Source organism: Cucumis sativus, chromosome 3 (genome assembly GCF_000004075.3).
Source record: "Cucumis sativus cultivar 9930 chromosome 3, Cucumber_9930_V3, whole genome shotgun sequence".
NCBI classification, from domain to species: domain Eukaryota; kingdom Viridiplantae; phylum Streptophyta; class Magnoliopsida; order Cucurbitales; family Cucurbitaceae; genus Cucumis; species Cucumis sativus.
In genome coordinates, this window is record NC_026657.2 from 31,370,345 (window position 1) to 31,391,072 (window position 20,728).

General features: G+C 28.0%; 2 protein-coding genes and 1 long non-coding RNA gene across 5 annotated transcripts; 2 read left to right on the plus strand and 1 right to left on the minus strand.

The window, feature by feature from the left end:
* The first annotated feature begins 59 nt into the window (after positions 1-59).
* Positions 60-2,834, plus strand: LOC116402494. The gene is made up of 2 exons (XR_004214893.1): positions 60-355; positions 1,062-2,834. It is a non-coding gene; the product is annotated as an uncharacterized LOC116402494 (long non-coding RNA).
* Positions 708-4,722, minus strand: LOC101219461 (nuclear transcription factor Y subunit A-10). Of its 3 annotated transcripts, none has more exons than XM_004136668.3 (6): positions 4,563-4,722; positions 3,838-4,129; positions 3,129-3,238; positions 2,969-3,037; positions 2,408-2,548; positions 708-1,689 (listed from the first exon to the last, which is right to left on the minus strand). In XM_004136668.3, the coding sequence occupies exons 2-6, from the start codon at positions 4,088-4,090 to the stop codon at positions 1,288-1,290; spliced, it is 975 nt and encodes a 324-aa protein (XP_004136716.1). In that variant the 5' UTR covers positions 4,091-4,129; positions 4,563-4,722; the 3' UTR covers positions 708-1,287. The 3 variants fall into 3 exon arrangements, with proteins under 3 accessions (XP_004136716.1, XP_031737693.1, XP_031737692.1); XM_031881833.1 differs by having other exon boundaries at positions 4,444-4,722; XM_031881832.1 differs by having other exon boundaries at positions 3,838-4,722.
* A 12,355-nt stretch (positions 4,723-17,077) lies between these two features.
* Positions 17,078-18,626, plus strand: LOC101219702. Its single transcript, XM_004136669.3, has one exon. It carries the CDS (start codon positions 17,205-17,207, stop codon positions 18,366-18,368), a length of 1,164 nt encoding a protein of 387 aa, XP_004136717.1. The 5' UTR covers positions 17,078-17,204; the 3' UTR covers positions 18,369-18,626.
* The last annotated feature ends 2,102 nt before the right edge of the window (positions 18,627-20,728 follow it).

The window sequence follows — 20,728 nt, forward strand, 5'->3', positions numbered from 1 at the left end:
GCTAAATGTGTGTGTATTACTAATAATAAAAAACACCATTTATGTTTATTTAAAAGTAGGAGTAAAATTAGTCACGTGTGAAAAGATGAGATGTGCTGCCACGTGATAAGATGAGATGGTATCTTTTCCCACTCCCCACCTCTCCTTCCTCTTCTTCTTCCGGCGAACTTCGCCCCTCTTTGTTTCAGATTTGAACGTTGGGGCGATTCAAACCAAAATCCAAACAACATTTCATTTTCCTCTTTGTTTCTGATTAACATCAATCGGTTTTTGAACCAAGGCATAAGCTAAACCCAAACATTCTTCACCAATCGACTGTGTATATGAGTCCATGAAGAAGAAGCTCAAAATCCAGGTTCTCGTTTCTTAAATCTATTCAAATCACTTTCTTCTTCCTCATTATTTCAATCTCCATAAGGGGGTTGAATTACTACATTAACTATTCGAATCATCTACTGTCTCTCTACATTAGATTTTTCAAAAAGGTATTTTCTTTTACTTTATAAGTATTATTAATGGAATCTACAACTATTTAGTTCGTTTTCATTATTTATTCCATCTAAACACTTTTAGAAACTATATATGATTTTTTTTTATTCACCAAGTAATTAATTTTATGAAGAGAATCATCTAAAGCTGTGAATGCATAGTCAAAGAAAAGTATGTCAAACTTATTTTTATGAAAAGAGAGGATGTAGGCATTAGCATGGTCAAGTAAGAGAAATGTTGCATTGTGCTAATATGGAAACAATACGGATGATATCACAGTCATATTTTTTATTACACACAGACTGAAAGACAAACACGAACAGTTGTCCTTAAACAAACCCACAAGCCAAGCATCTTTGTTCAGTACAAATTGCTTCAGAATGTCTGATTTTGGATAACCAAACACTACACTTAATGAACATTCTTCTTGTTCTACTTTCATGGTCACAAATAAACGCAGCGCAGAATTCGTACTCTTGATGCTCTTATTCTTGAACAGACCCTTTTTGTCTATTGCACTGCAATTACTTCGTACTTCGTATCTGACTGGATGATTCCTTTGATTCTCTCAGCCACCTCTCATACTTAGGAGAAGCAAAACAAAGAGATAAGAGACATCCTACACCTACTTTGATAAGAGCCAAAAATGACTTGCCATTGCAACCAAACGCGGGGACTATCCTCATCGCGAAGCCTGTGACAATTGCCGTTGACAACATGACAGCAAGCTGGATTTGGTCGCAACAAAGACAGGGTTTTGGTGCAATGACTTGCACCAAGAACCCGTTGCCTTCGCCTTCAAACACAAAGGTCACAGCAGTTGTCAGCTGCTGCAACCCATTTGGGTAGAACCATGCCATGTCCTCCTCCATCAATGATCTCTGCAAGTGATGGGATTGATGGTCCAAGATGGTTGATTTGAAATCGTTGTAGTCCCCTCGAGAATAGGCTCGATACCTCAGAACTCGAGAGACTAAATCCCCTCCCTTTTGCTTCATTTGGGGAGTTCAAAGTTCCACTTTCTGATTGCAGAACCACAGAACATTGAGAACCAGTTGAATCAGAAAGGTTCACCTCATCAATTTTCTTTGGTTCCATTGAAGATTTCCCATTTTTCAGATTCTTTGTGTTCAGGAAACGACCACCAGATCCCCGTGGACGGCGCATTGCATGAAGATGACGTGATTCGTGCATATATGGCTGTAAGACAGATATGCAATCTATATCAGCAGGAGTAATGTGGATATATAGTTTTCTGCACAGGACAAAGAAAAATATTTGGACCAGAGGATGTTACTGTGGCATATAAAAGCATAACAACAGTTTGTTCAGATTACAGAATTAACGTGATGCTTACTGGTATCATATTCAAGCCGATTGCTGGTATCAAATATTCACATTACCCTCAGGTTAGTAAACAGGAATTCATAAAACCGAACGAGAGTTACTCTTTAGACAGATATCTGCTTCAGGTTGACTTCTTGTTCTAGTAATACTGGTGAGGAAATATACGGAAAGACAAATTGCTTTGTTACTATTGCATATAAAGTAGTGTTCTGTACAGGACAGACAAATATTTGGACTGGAGGATGTTACTATGGAATAGAAAAGGATAACTGTTTGTTAAGTTTACAAAATTAACATGATAATGACTAGTGTATCATATGCAAGTCGATTGTTGATATTGAAAATTCCAGGTTGGTAAACAGAACTTCCAAATACACTGAACAAGAGTTACTGTTTAGACAGACATCTGCATCAGGTTGACTTCTTGTTCTGGTTATACTGGTGAGGAAATATACCGAAAGGAACAATTCACATCCTTTGATCCACCTACATCTTCTACGAAATCCGAGATCCCAAAAAAAATAATCTACCTATCAAGTACTAGGAGAGAGACCCAAGTAAGACTTAATACCTTACGAGTTCGGGCAAGTTTATTCTCCATCATTGCCTTAGCACGTATCTGCCTGCGCCTAATGATTCCATGATACTGCTTTGCATTCACATAAATAGGTCCATCATCCGATGTTAAGCTCATTGGCAGCATAATCCGGCCCTGAATATTGCAAATATTCAAGTTTCAACTCATAGATAGGCAGACTGACCTTTCCAGATTGCTTACAGTGAATATCAAAATCCAACCAACAAAAATACTGTTCAAGAAAAGTACTCATCCAGACTTCATTACGTGAAAACTTAAGTTTTGTTCCTATTAATTTTTTGGTAATATTTATTTCATAGATGCCTAATTCTGTCATCTCCTTAGCACCAATTTTGGTTTTTTAGCTATTTTGTATTGTTTCCCACTTCTCATTCTGTTTTTTTTGCCATGCTTTAGTTCACTCTATGCATCTATCTACTCTATGCTTTAGTTCTCTTCACTCATTTTGTGGGATAGTATTTAAGAATATAAGACAATTCACATAGAATATCAATACACAAGAGAAAACAGAAGGTAACATGGAAGGAAACGTACTGGTATTTGAGGTCCATAAGCTGAGAGGATTCCATAATGCTGATCCATGTAAGGATAATTTGCACATATCTGCATTTTTTGTTTCGGAATCAGAGATATAATATAAACAAGCATCGTTGTTTTTTTCCAAAAGAAATCCAAATAACATTCTAGATCATACCAGGGGCTGGCCAAATCCGAGCTCAAAACGATTGTGATATTCTGTCAGGGGTGATTGCAGGGAAAACACTGGTGAAGGTTTTTGTGCATCCATCGAAATCTTATAGTCACCTGCATGGATAGAAAACTCACCATTATCATCGACATTTTAACTAAGGCTCAAAAACAGGGGAAAACAGGTCTATCTTGAATTTCATTCTCTTTCCCTTGTTTTATAATCATTAACATCTGAGCTTTATTGCTCTATGATGCTAAATCCTTGATGATATTCTAGCTAATATTGAAGGAGGAAAATCTTTACTCTTGGATTGAACTCAATATTAGTTATTTTCGCATTGAGGATGTAATCTTGGAGATATTCAGATGTTTCCCTGCCCCCCCAGCCTAAGCCAACTCAGCTACTAAGCTACAAGTCGATTCAATCACCTAACAATTTAGGCCCCTTCTCCCCGAACATGTTTCTTCTTATAGACATTTATTTCCAGTGGTCAGGAAAGAAACATCCAACTCCCTCATCAATCCCCTTATGTTATTAATTTTTCGAGAAGCTATTGATTTTGTGAATGAATGATTCCTTTGCCCCCTCTAATTAACTTCAAAAAAATCCTATATCCACCATAATAATAATAAGAAGAAGAAGAAGAAGAAACCATCTAACTTCCAAAGATTTCTTTGGGGGATGAAAATGAATCAATCAAACAAAAAGTTACCAGGATAGATAGAAAATGGAGCTGTGTTCAGTTTGTCCAAGCCGTGAGCAACAACTTGTTTAGTGCCATTGAACTCCTTCCCATTACTGCCAAGTTGAATTGATGAAGCCTTCACTTGACCAAAATCTCCAAAGATTGATTGAGAACCTTGCCCAAGAGCACTCCATAAACGAGCAGGAGTAGGTGACAACTGACCAAGTGAATTAGGAATAATTCGTTCATGTTCTTTCAAACACCCAGTTTGTGGTGCCATTTCAAACAGATGTTTTTACTAATCCCTTCACACCAATTCCTACAATTCAGCGTTGGAACAAAAAGCCTATGAGACGTTTAATCCAAAAATGGGAAGCACAAGTCAAACAAACTGAAAGGATTAACCAAAAAGAAAATAGATGAATAGCCACTTTAAAAAGGGCAAAAAACAAGAGGGGAAAAACACCCACATGGACTTCCTTCAATCACAGAACAGTGAAACAATAACAATAAGCAAAAATTTCCCCCAAACAACAGGCCATAGACAATAGATAGAACAAAAAGAATATCAAATAGAAGCAAACAAAAGAAGGATGAAACGAGCCCAGATGAAAAGAAGTCCCAAAAAACAACCTCAGATGGAAAAAATGGAGGACTGAAGCTGCAAAACCTTAGTTCATAGAAGAAGAAGAAGAGAAAGGGACAAAAATCAGAGGGTAAAACCCAAAAAAAAAAAAAAAAACGGTCCTTACAATTTCAGAATCAGCAAAAAGAAGAAGAAGAAGCAGAAGCAGGTATTGAATAGAGGCACAGGAACCCCATTTGATAGGAGTGCTGTTGGTACATTTCAAGCAAAGCACTAACAGAGAGAGAGAGAGAGAGAGAGAGAGAGAGAGAGAGGAAAGAGGAGAGAGAAAAGAAAAAGAATTAATACAAATATAAGTGTAAAATAACTAAAACCCAATAACCAATGATCTTTACCTTGCATGCAACAATTTTGTTTCTATATGGAAAGCTTCCATTAATAATATGAACCACATTCATTATAACTGCATAAATTCTTTCCATCACTTTTTCCCTTAATTATTTTACATAACAATTTTTTTAAAATAAAAAATCCAACTTTTGGGCGATTTCACCAATCTCTGATTTTCCCTTCTCCCAATTGTTTATCCCAAAAAAAAAGGGAAAAATCAAACTTTCTTTTCTGGGAATTTTTTGAATTTCTGTTTGCTAATTCTGTTTCTTTGATGGGTTTTTTTTATTAAAAAAAATATAAATCAAATACTCAAAGTGTGTGCTTAGGGAATGATTAGTGGTTCCAATCATGCTAATCTAAGTCCTTAATTCATAGTTGTTTGTGATCTGGTTTGGCTCACCAAACTCAAGTTCAAAGTTGAATATCATCAAAATAAAATATCATAATTCTTTCCCCTTTATTTTATTGAAGGGAATACCATTTTCCTGCATTTATTGCATTATTTTGCTACTTTAGATGATGCTTCAGATTATTCTAAACTATATCAAAAAGTTGACTAGATTTTTTATTTTTTAATCATTTTTTTTCTTCACAATTGTTCTTGAATTTTGTTTATAGGTGGTGAGCATTATTGATTTTTATGCTTCTTTGAGACTGACATGAGATTTTAAAGAAAACAAATTTAAGCCATCAATACTAACTAAAATCCATTCACTTTTAAATTTTATAAAGTTTAAATTCTCACGTTGCCACTTAGAATTATACAAATTTTATTTGAGTTTTTTTTACCTCTTCATCAAACGCTTACAAACTTTTGTTCAATTTATTACTCAAACATGACAGAATTTAATTCCTGAGAGTGAGGCTAATTATGGAAAATTAATGTAATTAATCATACAACCTAATTAATAATATGATGTACATGCACATGAAGAGTAGTCCTATCATTTTCACAATTTTTGTAAAAAATTAAACCCATAGAAATTAATTGGTCAAAATTTTAGCTTTTGACCCTTAAACCAAACTCTACCATCCATTGCCTTCATACCAAATTTATGTGTTAGATAAACTTAAATTAATCTTGTAGTTATTTTCATTAAAGTAATATATGATGATAATCACGATGAAGACAACAACAACCTTTCATTAGAAAAATATATTTTCAACATTAGTTCTTAAAAGAAAATATTACATCGAAATATTTTGGAGGTAAATTATATTATATAAGGGTGAAGAATTGCTCATTGATTTGTAAAATGAGTGATTAGTCGTTTATTATCAACAAATTTATATTTGCACTAAATTGTGGTGAAATATTATGTGTATTTAAGAATGAGAAATTTGTTATATGACTTTAAAATTGCAATTAGAAGTGGGTTTAAGGATTAAGACTAATTAAGCATCCAATTGAAAGCCGGCTTTTTTAGTAAATATATATAAATTATACCCAATAACCCCAACTATAAGATAAATGTTTCTTTTTTACATTAAAAAAGAAGAAGAAGAATAACCATTCAAAAGTGGGTTTTTATTTTTTTATTTTTCATCTTTTTTGTACTTTTAGAGAGAGAGAGAGAGAGAGAGAGAGATTCTTAGGTGAGATGCAGCATCAGAGAACCATTATATTACTATATGTTTGCTTATATATATATATATATATATATATATATATATATAAAAGGCTATTTCCTATGAAAAAAGAAGGGCAAAAGAAGAGAAAACCAAAAAGAAATAGTTAGTGAAAAGGCTGAAAGATGATAGAATGAATTCTTAGCTACTAACCTCCATTCATTTAAAAGGAAAAAAAAAAAAAAAAAACTTTTTCCCCTTTGGATATAGCTTTTTTCTTAATATACCTAAAGAGATCCAAATACAAACATGTTTATTTTTCTTTCCTTTTTTTTTTTTTTAATTGTTTTTTAAAGTAATTGAAAGTTGTTTTTTCTTCTAAATCCATGGACTATATTAATTAGTAAGGAAAATGTTTGCTAGCTACAACTCTAAGTTAGGTCTTAGTTTGTATATTATTTTGTTATATTTGGATTAGTTGTATTTTATATATATATAAAAAGTAGATCCATTATTGCACTTTTTTTTTTAGTCAAAGATCTATTGGTTTGAAGTTTGAACTAATTAAGATAGCTTTGTAAAAATGAATTTGTACTTATTTCGAAAACATATAATCACATAAGTCTTAAATGAATGGTAATACTATCATTATCATTATTAATATTAATTTGATTAAAAAATTAATATATTTTAAACTCCCCTTAATATCATATTTGCATGCATGAGAGAATGGGACTTGTCATATTTGTATCCCTCCAATTGAAACCCTAAAAAGAGAACCATATAGTACCAAAGTGTAGGGTACGCTCTGCCCTTTCTCTCTTTAACTTAACTTTCTGATCAATTCATTTAGTTTTGGTTATAAATAGATAATATAATCTATATTTTCCCTTTATATCTAATTTGTCCAAAACTCTCCATTCAATCTTTAGTATTAATAAATCAACTATTTTAAGAAAAAAGGAACCATACATTTTTAATAATTTAATATTTTTGGAGGGTTCCCACTTGCCTTTCAATGGTTCATTCTTATTTTAGCAACTTGATAAATACTTTGTGGTTTGTGAAAACTAGATAGGTTTTACATAATCATTTGAGTTATATATAAATATATATATGTAATTATTTTAGCCTTTTTTCCTTTAAATTAATTTAATTATTGTCCCATTAGGGTTAGGTAAAGCTCCAAAGTGAAACACATGGGGTTGAGAAGATCAATAATATTATTTTTTTTGAGAAAATAAAATTAAAATTGATGAATATGTAATCTGAGTTTCCAATGTTCTTTTAATTTCTCATCTGTTATTATTATTATTATTATTGGGAACATTTGAGTATATACCATTTGTTCACAAAGTCAGAAGCAAATATAGTTATATGTACTGTTTTTGTGTTATTTTGTACTTGTGTTTTTGTGTCAGTGTCAATTTCAATGCCTCTAAACAGTGATAACACATTGGTGGATAACACCCATATCTTCCACCTTTCCAAAAAGAAAAGAAAAAAATTTGGTGAATTTGAGTAATATTTTTAACACAATTTCACTTACTAAATTCTTCACAAAATAATTCTCATCTTCCTCTTTTTATTAATTAAATTTGTTTTTAACTCATATATATTATTACACATTTTAATGTTTAGGGTTTTATTGAACCACTCATATATATTCACCTCATTGTACGTGTATATACATTTAGTGAGAGATGAATATTTGAAATTTTAGTTAATACATTTGAGATGTTTTTATTTTTTACTTTATCAAGAAGAAAAAAAAAAAAGGTGTTGATATATTAATTAAATAAAGACTACTATATTTTCTAAAAACATCCAACATAGTAGTCAAGAGATTAAATGTTCAAAATTTAATAGGAAAAAAAAGAAGAAAAATGATCAAATACATATGTGTATTATTTTAAGTTATACATAGGGTTATTAATTAAAATAGTATAAAATTTAAAGAAGCTACTTTGTTATCTTCCATTTGTACATAGGAGCTTAGATATTTGATTTAATTAAGTAATTATTAATGAGCAATCAAAAACTAAATTGTAGAGAGATTATTTTATTAAGAAAGACTAATTAATTAAATTAAAGAAAGATAAGAGGTTAATAAGAAACATCGATCTCATCAAAAGCAATGTTAACATTAAAACCGACACATTTATTTAAAGGAAAACAATGTTAGGATTTTGGACTTTTTTTTGCTAAGAATTTTGCTTTGTGATTTCAATCAAATGCCTTTGAATACTGCATTATATTCATTATTTTAGTTGTGATATCGATGCAACTTATTTGAACTTTTGTTATTTATTAATTTCTTTACAAAAATAATATTATAATAATAAATCTTTCTTCGATCACGATGGACGATATATTAGAAGTTTCACGACTATATTCTTTCTTAAAGTATTTTAAACTATAAATTTCTTGATCGCTAAGCATATTATTGATTGACATTGTCGGTTAAGCTATATTAGTCGTTAGTAATGATGAATTTAGAACTTTTATATCAAGCAAGCTACAAATTTACATACGTATAACTTTAGATACGTGACCGTTCACGTGTAGTATAATATGATATCTCCAATCAAAACAAAGCTCAAAATTTAAGAACCAACGTATTTTAGAACTTATATCCTAATTCGGGAAATAAATATTAACAAGGGGGCAAAATTTTGTGTTTGAAAGTATACAATATGAATAGCATATAAATCAAAATATTTTTTATATTTTATTTAATACTTTTGATGTAATTTCAGCATTTTTTCAATTTATTTTTCTAAATAACATTTAACATTTAAGTATGACTAATTTTGTAATTTATTCTCTTGCATCCTATCTTTATTTGGAAGACCATTTAAGTTTTGATTCATTAGGTGCTAAAATTAATTGGTTGCATATTAGATTTGAAATAAGTTTTTCCTTTCGGATAAAATTCATCGTCAATTCTTGTAATTCTTGATAATATAGGATTGCATGTTTAAGTTTTCAGGTAAATCTAATCATGCACGTTGTTATTATGGAGTGTCCAAACCTTGAATTCTTAATTATCTCTTGGTTTTTCATTAAAAAGTAATCTAATTCTAGTTTTATCCTGGTATTGGTGTAAAATTAACTTTTAAATTTTAGAATTTGATATTAAGATTTAGTCGAGTTCCTAATTTTGAAATGTTATAGTGTGTTATTATTAGAAAGAAAAAAAAGTAGTATTTAAAATAATAAATAAACTAGATTCTACCTGCCCAAATATTACACATATGGTAGAGATCACGAGATTCGTTATTAGAAAAGAAAAAAAAAAACCCATTAAATCTCTAACGCAATTCATTAACTTATAATCAGTAGGGTTTCTATTATATTAACTAAAACATATGTGTCCATTAATTATTAGTGCTCACTCCATTACCCTTCACCTTCTTTTTTTGTTCTCAAATAAATTTAAGCAAAAGAAAAAAAAAAATCAAACAAAGCCAAATACCTATTTTTTCCTCTTACATGAATGATGACGTGTAAGCCACGTGGCAGAGAAAAAGAGTCCAAGTGGGATATCTATGAAGATGCCATGTACTTCGAATTAATTGGAATTTTTTCTTCCAGTAAGGTTTTTAGCCCACATCATATTACCAAATTAACTCTTTTTCTTTCCTTTTCTTTCTAACATTATGGACTTTGGGTTAATTAAGCTACTTATTTAATTCAACTCTATTGGATTCTCTCATTATAAAAATAAATTAGAATCATCTTTTAAGTGAGTGAGAGATAAATATATATATATATATGCATAAACATTATAAATAGATTTGTTGTCCCACTTTAACTCTTTCAAATTTTAGTTAAATTACAAAATTTGATAACGTTTAAAATAATTTTTCACGACTTTTTTTTTTTTTTTTTGATGAATTTTAACTTTAAATATAAAAAAAGTTGGCTAGAGTGTTGGGTATATATAGATACTGCATTATTATTGTATTTTAAATCTAAAAATTATTTAAAATGACATGATTCTTCTAGATTCATTTTAAAATATTAAGAGAGTTTTAAAAAAAAATCAGAAAAGAAAAAAGTACGATTTAAAAGTAATAGTCATGTTGTACCCAAAATTATAGTCAAGTAATCAAGATGGAATTCAAAATAATTTTTTTATTAAAATTGTAAAAGGCTGAAAAGGGTATGCTATTACGTCAGCATGCATTAGAGGATTAGTGAAGTTCCAAACTGTGACGTGGAGTCCACGAAGTCTTTCTTTATATATATGTATATAATTTTGTTTTATTTAATTTAATTTATTTGATGTGATTTGTACAACTTTCTCTCTTGTTCTTATTTATTATGTACAAAATTTAAATTAAATTACTTAGAGGAAAAGGCATGCAGTGGATTCTCTTTTCATTTTAAAACTTTATTCATTATAAAAATGGATTATTTTGATGGCTTTTTTGCTGTTATTAGTAATGTTTTGTTTTATTTTGCTATTTTTTTTCTTTTGATTTTTATCTCTTGAGATCCTCAAGAGACATCAAAAGTGTAATTACAACAAAAAGAATATAATGTGTTCACTCCATATTAAATATAACTTAAATTATCAATGTTTTAAATAACCACCTGATTTAAATCCAAAAATAAAGAGAAAACATATAAATAAAGTTAGTTAAAGTTATATTGTTTGGTGTCTCAAATATTATCTTTCATATTGTTTAAATGAAAGAGATGTTAATGATACATTAAACTTAGCTACAACTATGTGTATTATTTATCATTACTTAATTTACATATTTTCGATCATAAAAAGAAGCAAATGTTTGAAAAAGAAAATTATTTTTCAAATTTTAAGGTCATGTCTTATAACCTTCTGGTTTTGATTTTTTTTTTATATATATATAAAATTAGAGTTATATATCCTTTTTTCTATAACTATATGGTTTTTTTATTTTTTAAAATTAACATTATTCCTTTCATATATTTCTGACTTTTATCTATAGAGTTGAATTCGAAATTAATTTTTTTAAAAAAAAGTTATATAACTATCTTTTTTTAGTTTTTAACCACGAGTAAAAATAAAATGTTATCAAACAATTATAGTTTTTGACTATTTTTAATCTAATAATTAGGGTAAAATTAATGTAAATCAAACCCTCTATATTTGTGTCTATCTTATTAATTTTTTAAAAAGATAATAGTCAAAATTAATAAAAAAAAATTGTTCTTGTCAAATTAACAATTAAATAGATCATTCAAATATTTAATTTGAATAATTTTTCGAAATCTATCATATTTCTTTATTAAATTCCCAAATGATAACTACCCATTACCCTTTAATGTAGTATTTTTTGTGGGTTGACATTTTCTTTTAGAAATAAAGTGGGTTGACATTGTTTTTTAAAAAATAAAACATAGTGTGGATAATTCATAAATTAGGTTCTGAAAAAATATATATTTTTGTTTGTTAAATATAAACAATGTAATTAAGAACTTAACAATTATCTATTTCAATCATATATACATTATATAACATTTGACTTTTCATTTGTCAATATAGAATCTACTGTCCAACATGAATCAATAAAAAAAAAATAAGAAGAAGAAGAAGAAGAGAACCCTAAAAGAATATTCTCTACATACAACACATTAATCATAACAATGCCTTTCTTTTATTTTTTTTTCTTCTTAAAATTAAAGTGTTTTATTTTAAATTTTAATGAAAATCTAAAAGTATAATTTGTAACTTTTTTTTCCCCTTAAAAAAATGGATTGATACATAAAAACAGATCAGGTCATCAAAGCTTGGAGATTCTTTTAATATAAGAAATGGACAAATTGCTTTTTTATTGGTTCTTTACAACCTAGAGGGTAAGAAGAATAGACTCTCTAATCTTTGAGTTATGTAAATAAACTTTATGACAATTGACTTAGTTCGTTATTTTGATAAACTTGAGTTAATTCAGTATGCAATTTTAATGATCAATTGAGTAAACATTTTGATTCTTGGAAGTTTTTTTTATTGATTTTTTAAGAAAAATTGTTTTAAAAAAATCTAAAATATATATACTTAAGTAGGAAAAAAAACAAGGAACAAATAGTTAATATAACAGATGAAAAATTACAATATAAACACTAAAATGTACATTTTATGTATAAATTGAAGATTTCATCAAAATGTTTAAAAAATTAAAGATTAGAATCAAATAAGAAATAAACTTGAGAGATAAAAATAAAATATAAACGAATATTTATTGTTCTATTTTGTTTAAGTGTTATATTAATATAGTTAACTTAATGTGATTAAATTTAATTTGGGTCAACTAAAATTATGGATATCTTCTAGAATATTTATTTTTTTCAATGTACACAAAAGACATAATATTATTATTTTTACTACCACTGTTAATCGAGTACCTTTAAACCATTAATTAATTACCTTATTTATTTTCTTGTTTATTTTCCATCAAAGTTACCTTTTTTCTCTGTTTTTTTTTTAAAAAAAAATTAATTACAATGGAGCTATTAGGTTAGTTGGTTGATTTTGTCTAACAAAGAGTGGAAAGAGAATTCAAAATAATTGTTGAAAATGGGAAATTAATATTAAATTTTTTAAAAAAAAGTTTAGAAAAAAAATCATGTGGGAGAATGATAAATTTCACGTGGTCATTTGACTAATGATTTTCTTAAATATTATCATATTCAACTATGTAATTAGAATTAGGTTAAAAATATATGCTATACTTAGTTACTCTAACCTAACATTTGTTATTATTTACTTTCTCTTTTCAAAATCTTTCAAAACATTTATCACATTCACCTATTCTATTATTCTATTACTTGATAGTAGTTAAAAGACACCTTTTAAATTCGAGATATGTATAATTAAAAATTTTGATAATTTAAAAAAGAAAAACAAACAAATGATGAGATTGAACATAATATTATATTGCTTTGAGTTGAAACAAATTAGAAAGTAGTAACACTAAATGAAATATTTTTAAAGTGGAAGTTAGGACATCAATATATATGCTTAACATCATGGCACATTTATTATTAATTTCTATATCATAATATTATTGTACTATAAACTTGATTGGTTTAATCTATTTTTGGGTACCAAAAAGTCCTTCACAACTTGACTCCCATTTAAAATAATTATTGAGGGATGGATAGGACTAAGATTCCATATCAACACAACTTGAGAAAATAATAATAATAATAACGATATGCAATATAATTCCACATTGATGTATTACCTTTGATATTTTTCTTTTCTAATTAAACAATATTTTTTATATTAGTTGTTTTCTTCTTTTTCAAAATTATATATACACATAAAGGCCCTTCCAAAATTATTGTAATTATTGTGTAAAAGAAATAATTTTTTAAATTTTATATTTTTATATAGAAATACATTAATTAGATTGAAAGCAATCAATTAGAGACTTAAAAAGGTAAAATGGTGATCATTTAAATAAGCTATATTCTTTTTATATGTATATATGGAAATTTTATTATAATGATATTTGGAAAATAAAGGGATTTGAAATTTTATTTAGGTTATGTGGTCCTTAAAATCTCCTTTTTGAAAAAGACAATTTTACCACTTTTATATTTGAAACATTGTGAAAACTTTATTTTAAAAACTCCTTTTTTATATATGTTAAGATAAGAACAGTTATATTTTTATAATTTTCTTCTTATATTTAATTTATTTATTTTTCAAGTTAATCAACTTATAAACATATTCTAAACACGTTATATTATCCTAACGACTTCTAAATTAAAAGGACATGATATTATTACCGATTAAACTTTTTTTTTTTTGTTAGTAACGCATTAGAACTTTTTCATAATCAAACACTGTTTCAAGGGCTTATCATTGCAAGTAATTGCAGGAAGAACAAAAAATCTCTCTAGCATTTGACTTATAGATCGATCATTCTTCTTATATTATATTGAAAACATATTTAAAAAATAATAAGTTTTGTATGCGGCATTCATGTGGTATCACTAATAATTAATATTCTCTTTCTTTTCTCTTACTTTTTTTTTTTTTCTTTTCAATACTCTACGGTAGGTTGTACCTAAGTTCATTCTTCCTAACATATAATTTTCACATGACAATTTTTTATTTGATTCAAGAAAGGACTACGTAACAGATGGAATACAAACTGATATGCACTACCATTTTTTTTTTTTTTCATTTACATGCTCATAGTTTTTATCCATATATGGTAGGCACTTTTTTGTAAAGTAAATAAATTGCCATGTGGCATCCATGTGATATATCTAATTTATATATTTTCCTTTTGACTTTTTTTTAAAAAATGAAAATGAATTTTATTTCCCCATTAAAGTATAATTTAAATATATAAAATAAATTTGAAAAAAAGAGAGAGAGAGAGAGAGAAAAGAGATAGAGGGGTGGACGGAAATATGTCACATATGACGTAAGACGGATAATAATAGACAAACCATTTTTTTTCTTCTTTTTTGGAAAACCAAAAAACTAAACTAAATTTAAAAATCATTCATAGTATATAGACTAAAGTTAAATTCTTCATAATGTATAACCTAATTTTTCTTGAAAATTATTTACTTTTTTTATATTTTACAATTTATTTGGTATTAATTTATTCAAATTAAATATCAATTTATATTCTTTAATTATTGAGTTTATCAAACTAATAATGGTATTAATTTATACTATCCTATCGAAATATAATTTTGAAACTTATAATTTGTTGAATTAAATTTCTAGTTTTCATAATTTAAAGGTAAAAATATTGTACAATATTGCCATCAAGTTTTTGGGCCTGACCCACCAGAAACACATTTAATTGAGGCCCAATCACTCATTGGATTGATTTTCTTCAAAACTTTTGAAATTTGAAAGTTTATTTATTCAAAACTTAGGTTAAGTTTAACCTGTTTGCTTCACATATATTGCCATGAAATCTTGTTTGTTTGACAGTCTTTCACTTTTTAAAGTAATTTTATTTGATGTAAATAATAAGAAAATTTACAATTTTGATTGCTAAGATGTGAGTTTGATCAATTTTGTAACTTTTTATTTTAAAACAAATTACAGTATCATACATTTTAATTATTCTTCTTCTTTATCTCTTTTACTCCATTTCTGTATCTGCTTTCATGAAGAAGAAAAAACAATAATAATAAATAAATACTTATCTGAAAATGGGCATTGGACAACAATTTTAAATGTGAATAAAGGCAAAATAGGAAAAGAAAAAAGACAGTGTAAGAGGTGGCAGCCATGGAGAAAGGAAGGAGAAGAGAGAAGATGAGGACAAAATATATATATATATATATATATTTATTTATTTATATTTAAAAAGCTTATTAAAACATAAAAAAAATAATTTGTCAATAAAAAAACATAAAATATAATAAAATAAACCAAGATATTTATCTATACATTGATACAATTTTGCTATATTTTGTAAATATTTTCTACCGCTTTATTATTTGCAATAATTTTTCTACTTTTACTGTATATATCATAAATAATTAAAATAATGTATTGCTATCGTGGACAATGATATGAAATACAATAATAACGGACATTCTAAACAAGTCAAAGATGACGTAGTTAACTAACCTAGCTATCTAGTACAACGGTTTTGGAAGACGTAATAAGAACATTATTGATTTCATGATAATCAAACGTCACATGCAGAACACGACATCGTACTAAAATATGATTAGCATATCTTTAGGAATGACGTTGATAAAAATAGACAACACTCAAAACTAGTAATTAAATTTTCACTGTTAAAGCATATTGTTGATTTCTACCAAAAGGTAACATTTTAGTGTATGATTTTAATATAATGGGTAACAATTGAGTGTATGTAAAATATTAATATTAAAATTGAGTACTAAATTATTATAAAAAAAAAAAAAGAAAGAAAAAAAATAAAAAAATGTTACTTAAGAATAAAGAAAAAAGAGGGCAACAATGTTCATCAACCAATTGTTTCAAATATGAATGCAAACGGTTACAAACCGTAATTCCCATTTCACACATTTATTAATAATAATAATAAATAAATAAATAAAAAGTATTTATTTTATAAAGTCAAATGACAACTAAGAATGATATTGTAATATTTAATTTTGGTTAATTGCTATATAACTACCCCTACAATTTCAGATTTTCCTTTGTGACAACTCATCTTTAACATTCACCAATCACAATTCTAAGGTTGACTGGCATAAAATAAATACTAATTTATGTATTAGAAATCTGTAGTTTTGGGATATTATTCATTTTCTACTAAATTATGATATAGCTTCTTCTATGATTTCTCTAAACTTATTTTATTATATAATCAAACATCAAATTTAGGTTTTAAGTTAATTGTAAGCTATGGCTTTTTTTTTTTATTTGTAATTGCTCGTACACTTTAGTGCATGAGGTTGATCCACATTGTTTCATGCATAGTTTTTCTTTTGTAATTAAAGGAAATATATATGGTCACATTTGTATATTTTTCATATATATATTAATAAAGAACACAGGAGGATGCAATTAAATAAAAGGAGCTGAAACTCAAAAAACAAATTATGTTGAGAATTTTTAATCAAGTGAGAAAGTAAGAGAGTGGAAGAGATGCACCGATGTGATGTAATTTTTATTTATAATTATTATTATTATAAATACTAAAAGACAAAAAAGCACCCAGTAATCCATTTCCCGAAAGATTAAAAAAAAAAACCAACAAAGAGAAAGAAAAAGAACCCATGGCTTATAAATAAACTCCATTGTTGCACCTCAGAATCAGAGCTTCACAAAACACAAAGAAGAAGAAGTAGAAGAGAAAATAAACGAGAGAATTCAATGACGAGGAAGAAAGTGAAATTGGTTTGGATTGCAAGTGACAATGCAAGAAAAGCCAGTTTCAAGAAGCGAAGGCTCGGATTATTAAAGAAAGTGAGTGAACTCACCACTCTCTGCGGCGTTTATGCCTTCGCCGTCGTTACTGGCCCCGACGAAGACCATCCTGTCATCTGGCCATCCCTCTCCGCTGCTCAACACCTCTATCGCCGCTTCCACAGCCTTCCCGAAGTCGAACGCCAGAAGAAAATGACGAACCAAGAGACCTATCTCAAAGAACGCACCACCAAGACTCAAGATCTGTTGAAGAAACACATCAAGAAGAATCAAGAACTCGAACTTGATCTCCTCATGCATCAATTGCATCAAGGTCGTCAGATTTACCAACTCACCAACGGCGAATTGCTTGGATTGTTCTGGATGATCGAGGAGAGGATAAGAGACTGTCGAAAACGAATCGAGTATCATCATCAGGTTCATCGTCTTCCTCCTCCTCCTGGACTTGTTACTTCTAACCCTGCTCTACTTGAAACAGAGAATAATGAGATGGATCTGGTTGATAATGGAAGGAATTTGATGGATCAATGGTTTATTGATATGGTGATGAACACCAACGATAAAACCGGCGGAAGTAGTAGTAGTATGGCAGGGGAGTTAGGGTTTGTTCAATCGGAAGGGAATGGAGTCGACATGATGACTAATGGAGGAGGAAATTCCATGATGGAGGCCAGCGAAATAGGCGGAACGGGAACGATTATCGTAGAAGGAGATGGTGAGGAGAACAATTTGTTATCGGAATGGAATTTTGGGGGAAATGATGATTGTGGAATGAGTGAGATTGAGAAGCTTGTGAACGATATTGGCGGTGTTGGTCATGCTGAGCTTAATGCTAGTTCAATGGATTTGAGTCACGCACAAGCCGATTTTGGAATCGACTGCAACGTCGGAGGTCCCATGGGGAGTCTGTTTACCGATGGCGTTGATGTGAATGATGATGGAGAGATGATGCTTAGTGGATTGTTTGAAAATGAAATAACTGAGAATGAAAATGTGAATCAAAATGGAAACGATCAGAATAATGAAGAGGAAGATGAAGAAGTTGAAGATGAAGATGACGAAGATGATATTCTAAGTAAAGAATGGTCAAACAACTTCAGTTCTCCATGATTATTGCTAATTAGTTCTTGTTTAATTAAGCTCTTAATAATGGAGAAATATATAATCTAAGCTCTTAATATATATATAATAATATGTATTATGTTGGTATGAATTATGATAATTATTGTCTAAAGGCGAAATAGATTAGCGTATTAATTAGTTTCTTATGAGCAGTTGAAATCTAATTCCCTTTTAGATTAATAATGGGAAATATTTGGTGTCTAATTAAGTGCTTATAATAATCTTACAGTCTTTTTATTTTGCGAAGATACTTTTTAGTTTTTAGATTAGATGTTGGAGAGATGATCACAACTTTGCCAATGATATTGTATGATCAACCACCATTTCTAATAATGATCATTATTTTGAGTATTTCTATCCAAATGTGAATTTTAAAATATATTTCTTGTTGAGTTATTAAATACTTTTTTCCTAATAGGAATTTAATTTAGATATCTTTTAAGTTCAGATTATGTAATTCTTCCAGTAATTGTTATTATTATTAGCAAAATCATTTTAAACAACATATAGCAAATAAATAGGATTTTATTTATTTATTATTATTAATCTAATTATATTTAAAAATAATCGGTTTTATTATTATTAGTATTATAGAAGAGTCCAAGAAACAAAGGTCTCCCATGCATGCAATTGAGGGAAGGTGGTGAGACGTGAGGCCTGAGGGGTGTGAGAGAGTGTGCATTATTTTGGATGATTATTCTTCTTTTGGCTTATTCTGGGAAAGAGTTTTGAGGAATTATTATCTTTTTTTTTTCTTTTTCATGAATATTTAAATCTCATATAACATAATTGAAGTTATATAAACACATATTGTTTTTTAAAATATATATTTGAGAATGACTGATATTTTAATTATTGTTAATCATCTAAGAAAAAGAACCATTAATATATTGGACGTGAATAGTGGCCAATTCTTAGTTTAAGATTCTATATCCATGTGTTGATTGTCATTCTTATATTTTGTTACGAATAAGTTGAATTTTGATGTATGCATATATATATATATATATATTTCAAAATATGAAAGGAGCTATCAATAGCAATATTTTAAAAAAATTATACATATAACAAAGTTTACTAGTGAGGATTTTTTTAGTGATAGATCACTGTTTGCAACATAGTCTATTACTGATAGGGACTTTGACAGATTTTGCAATTTTTCTAAAATGTTGTTATATATTTAATTATTTTAAATCTAATTGTTATATTTGCGATCTCGTCATATTAAAAATATTTAATGAAGTTATTGTGTATTATTACCTATATATTATGTCTATGAAGATTATTAATAGTTGAAATCAAGTATTATATGTTCGTTGACAATGATATGGGTATCTCAATAATTGACATTCTAAACAAGTAAAAAAAACAATGTAGCTTACGTATCTAAGTACGTCGGTTTTGAATGGAACGATAAGATCTTATAGTATGCAAATAACACGTGCACAACGAGATATCATACAATTATAGAATATGTCTAGTCATAGTCTCCACAAACGACAATGATAAAAATAGTAGCCTCAAAAGCAACATATAGTTAACCGTTTAGAGACCTAAAAACATATACTTTAATAATATCTCGGAAAAAGTAACGTTCGTAACCATCTCAACTTAAAAAAGTAATAATCTAATTATTACTTTTATAACTATTTGATTTTTAAAAATTATAGCATATTACAAAGAAAAGAAAAACATTTGTAATAATAATAATAATAATAATTTTAGAAAAAGGGAAGAGTTCATGAACCCAATTGTGTTTCAAATATCAATTCAAACTCATCTTTTGTAACGGTAGTTCCAATTTCTCACTTTTTTTGAAAAGAAAAAGAATAATTATAATAATAATAAAGTTATTCTTTTTGAATTCTAAATGACAACTAAGAATGATATTTTAATATTTATTGGTTTCATGAAATAATTAAAACCACATCTGTTCCAGATTTTCCAATTTGACAACTCATTTTAACATTCACCTATCAAAGTTATTCGTCTCTTTTCTCACAAATACATCAATTATATATATATATATATACACATTCCTAACCTTTTCTTTTTCTTTTAAATATATTTTCTCAACTTTAATTTTTTTAACATTTGAGATATTTTAGGTCTGTTTTTCTATTATTAATTATTTTGTTTTAAAATTCGAATTATTATAATGTATTTGTGTTTTTGGATGTTTTTTTTTAATTTCTCTTAATTACATAAAGTTTGTGTTATTTAACTTCTTAAATGGTTATTTCTCTTTCCACACATTGTTGTATATTATATATATATATATATATATATACACATATAAAAGCAATAATATTTAAATTGGTAAAAAAAAAGTAATCAAATGAGATTTT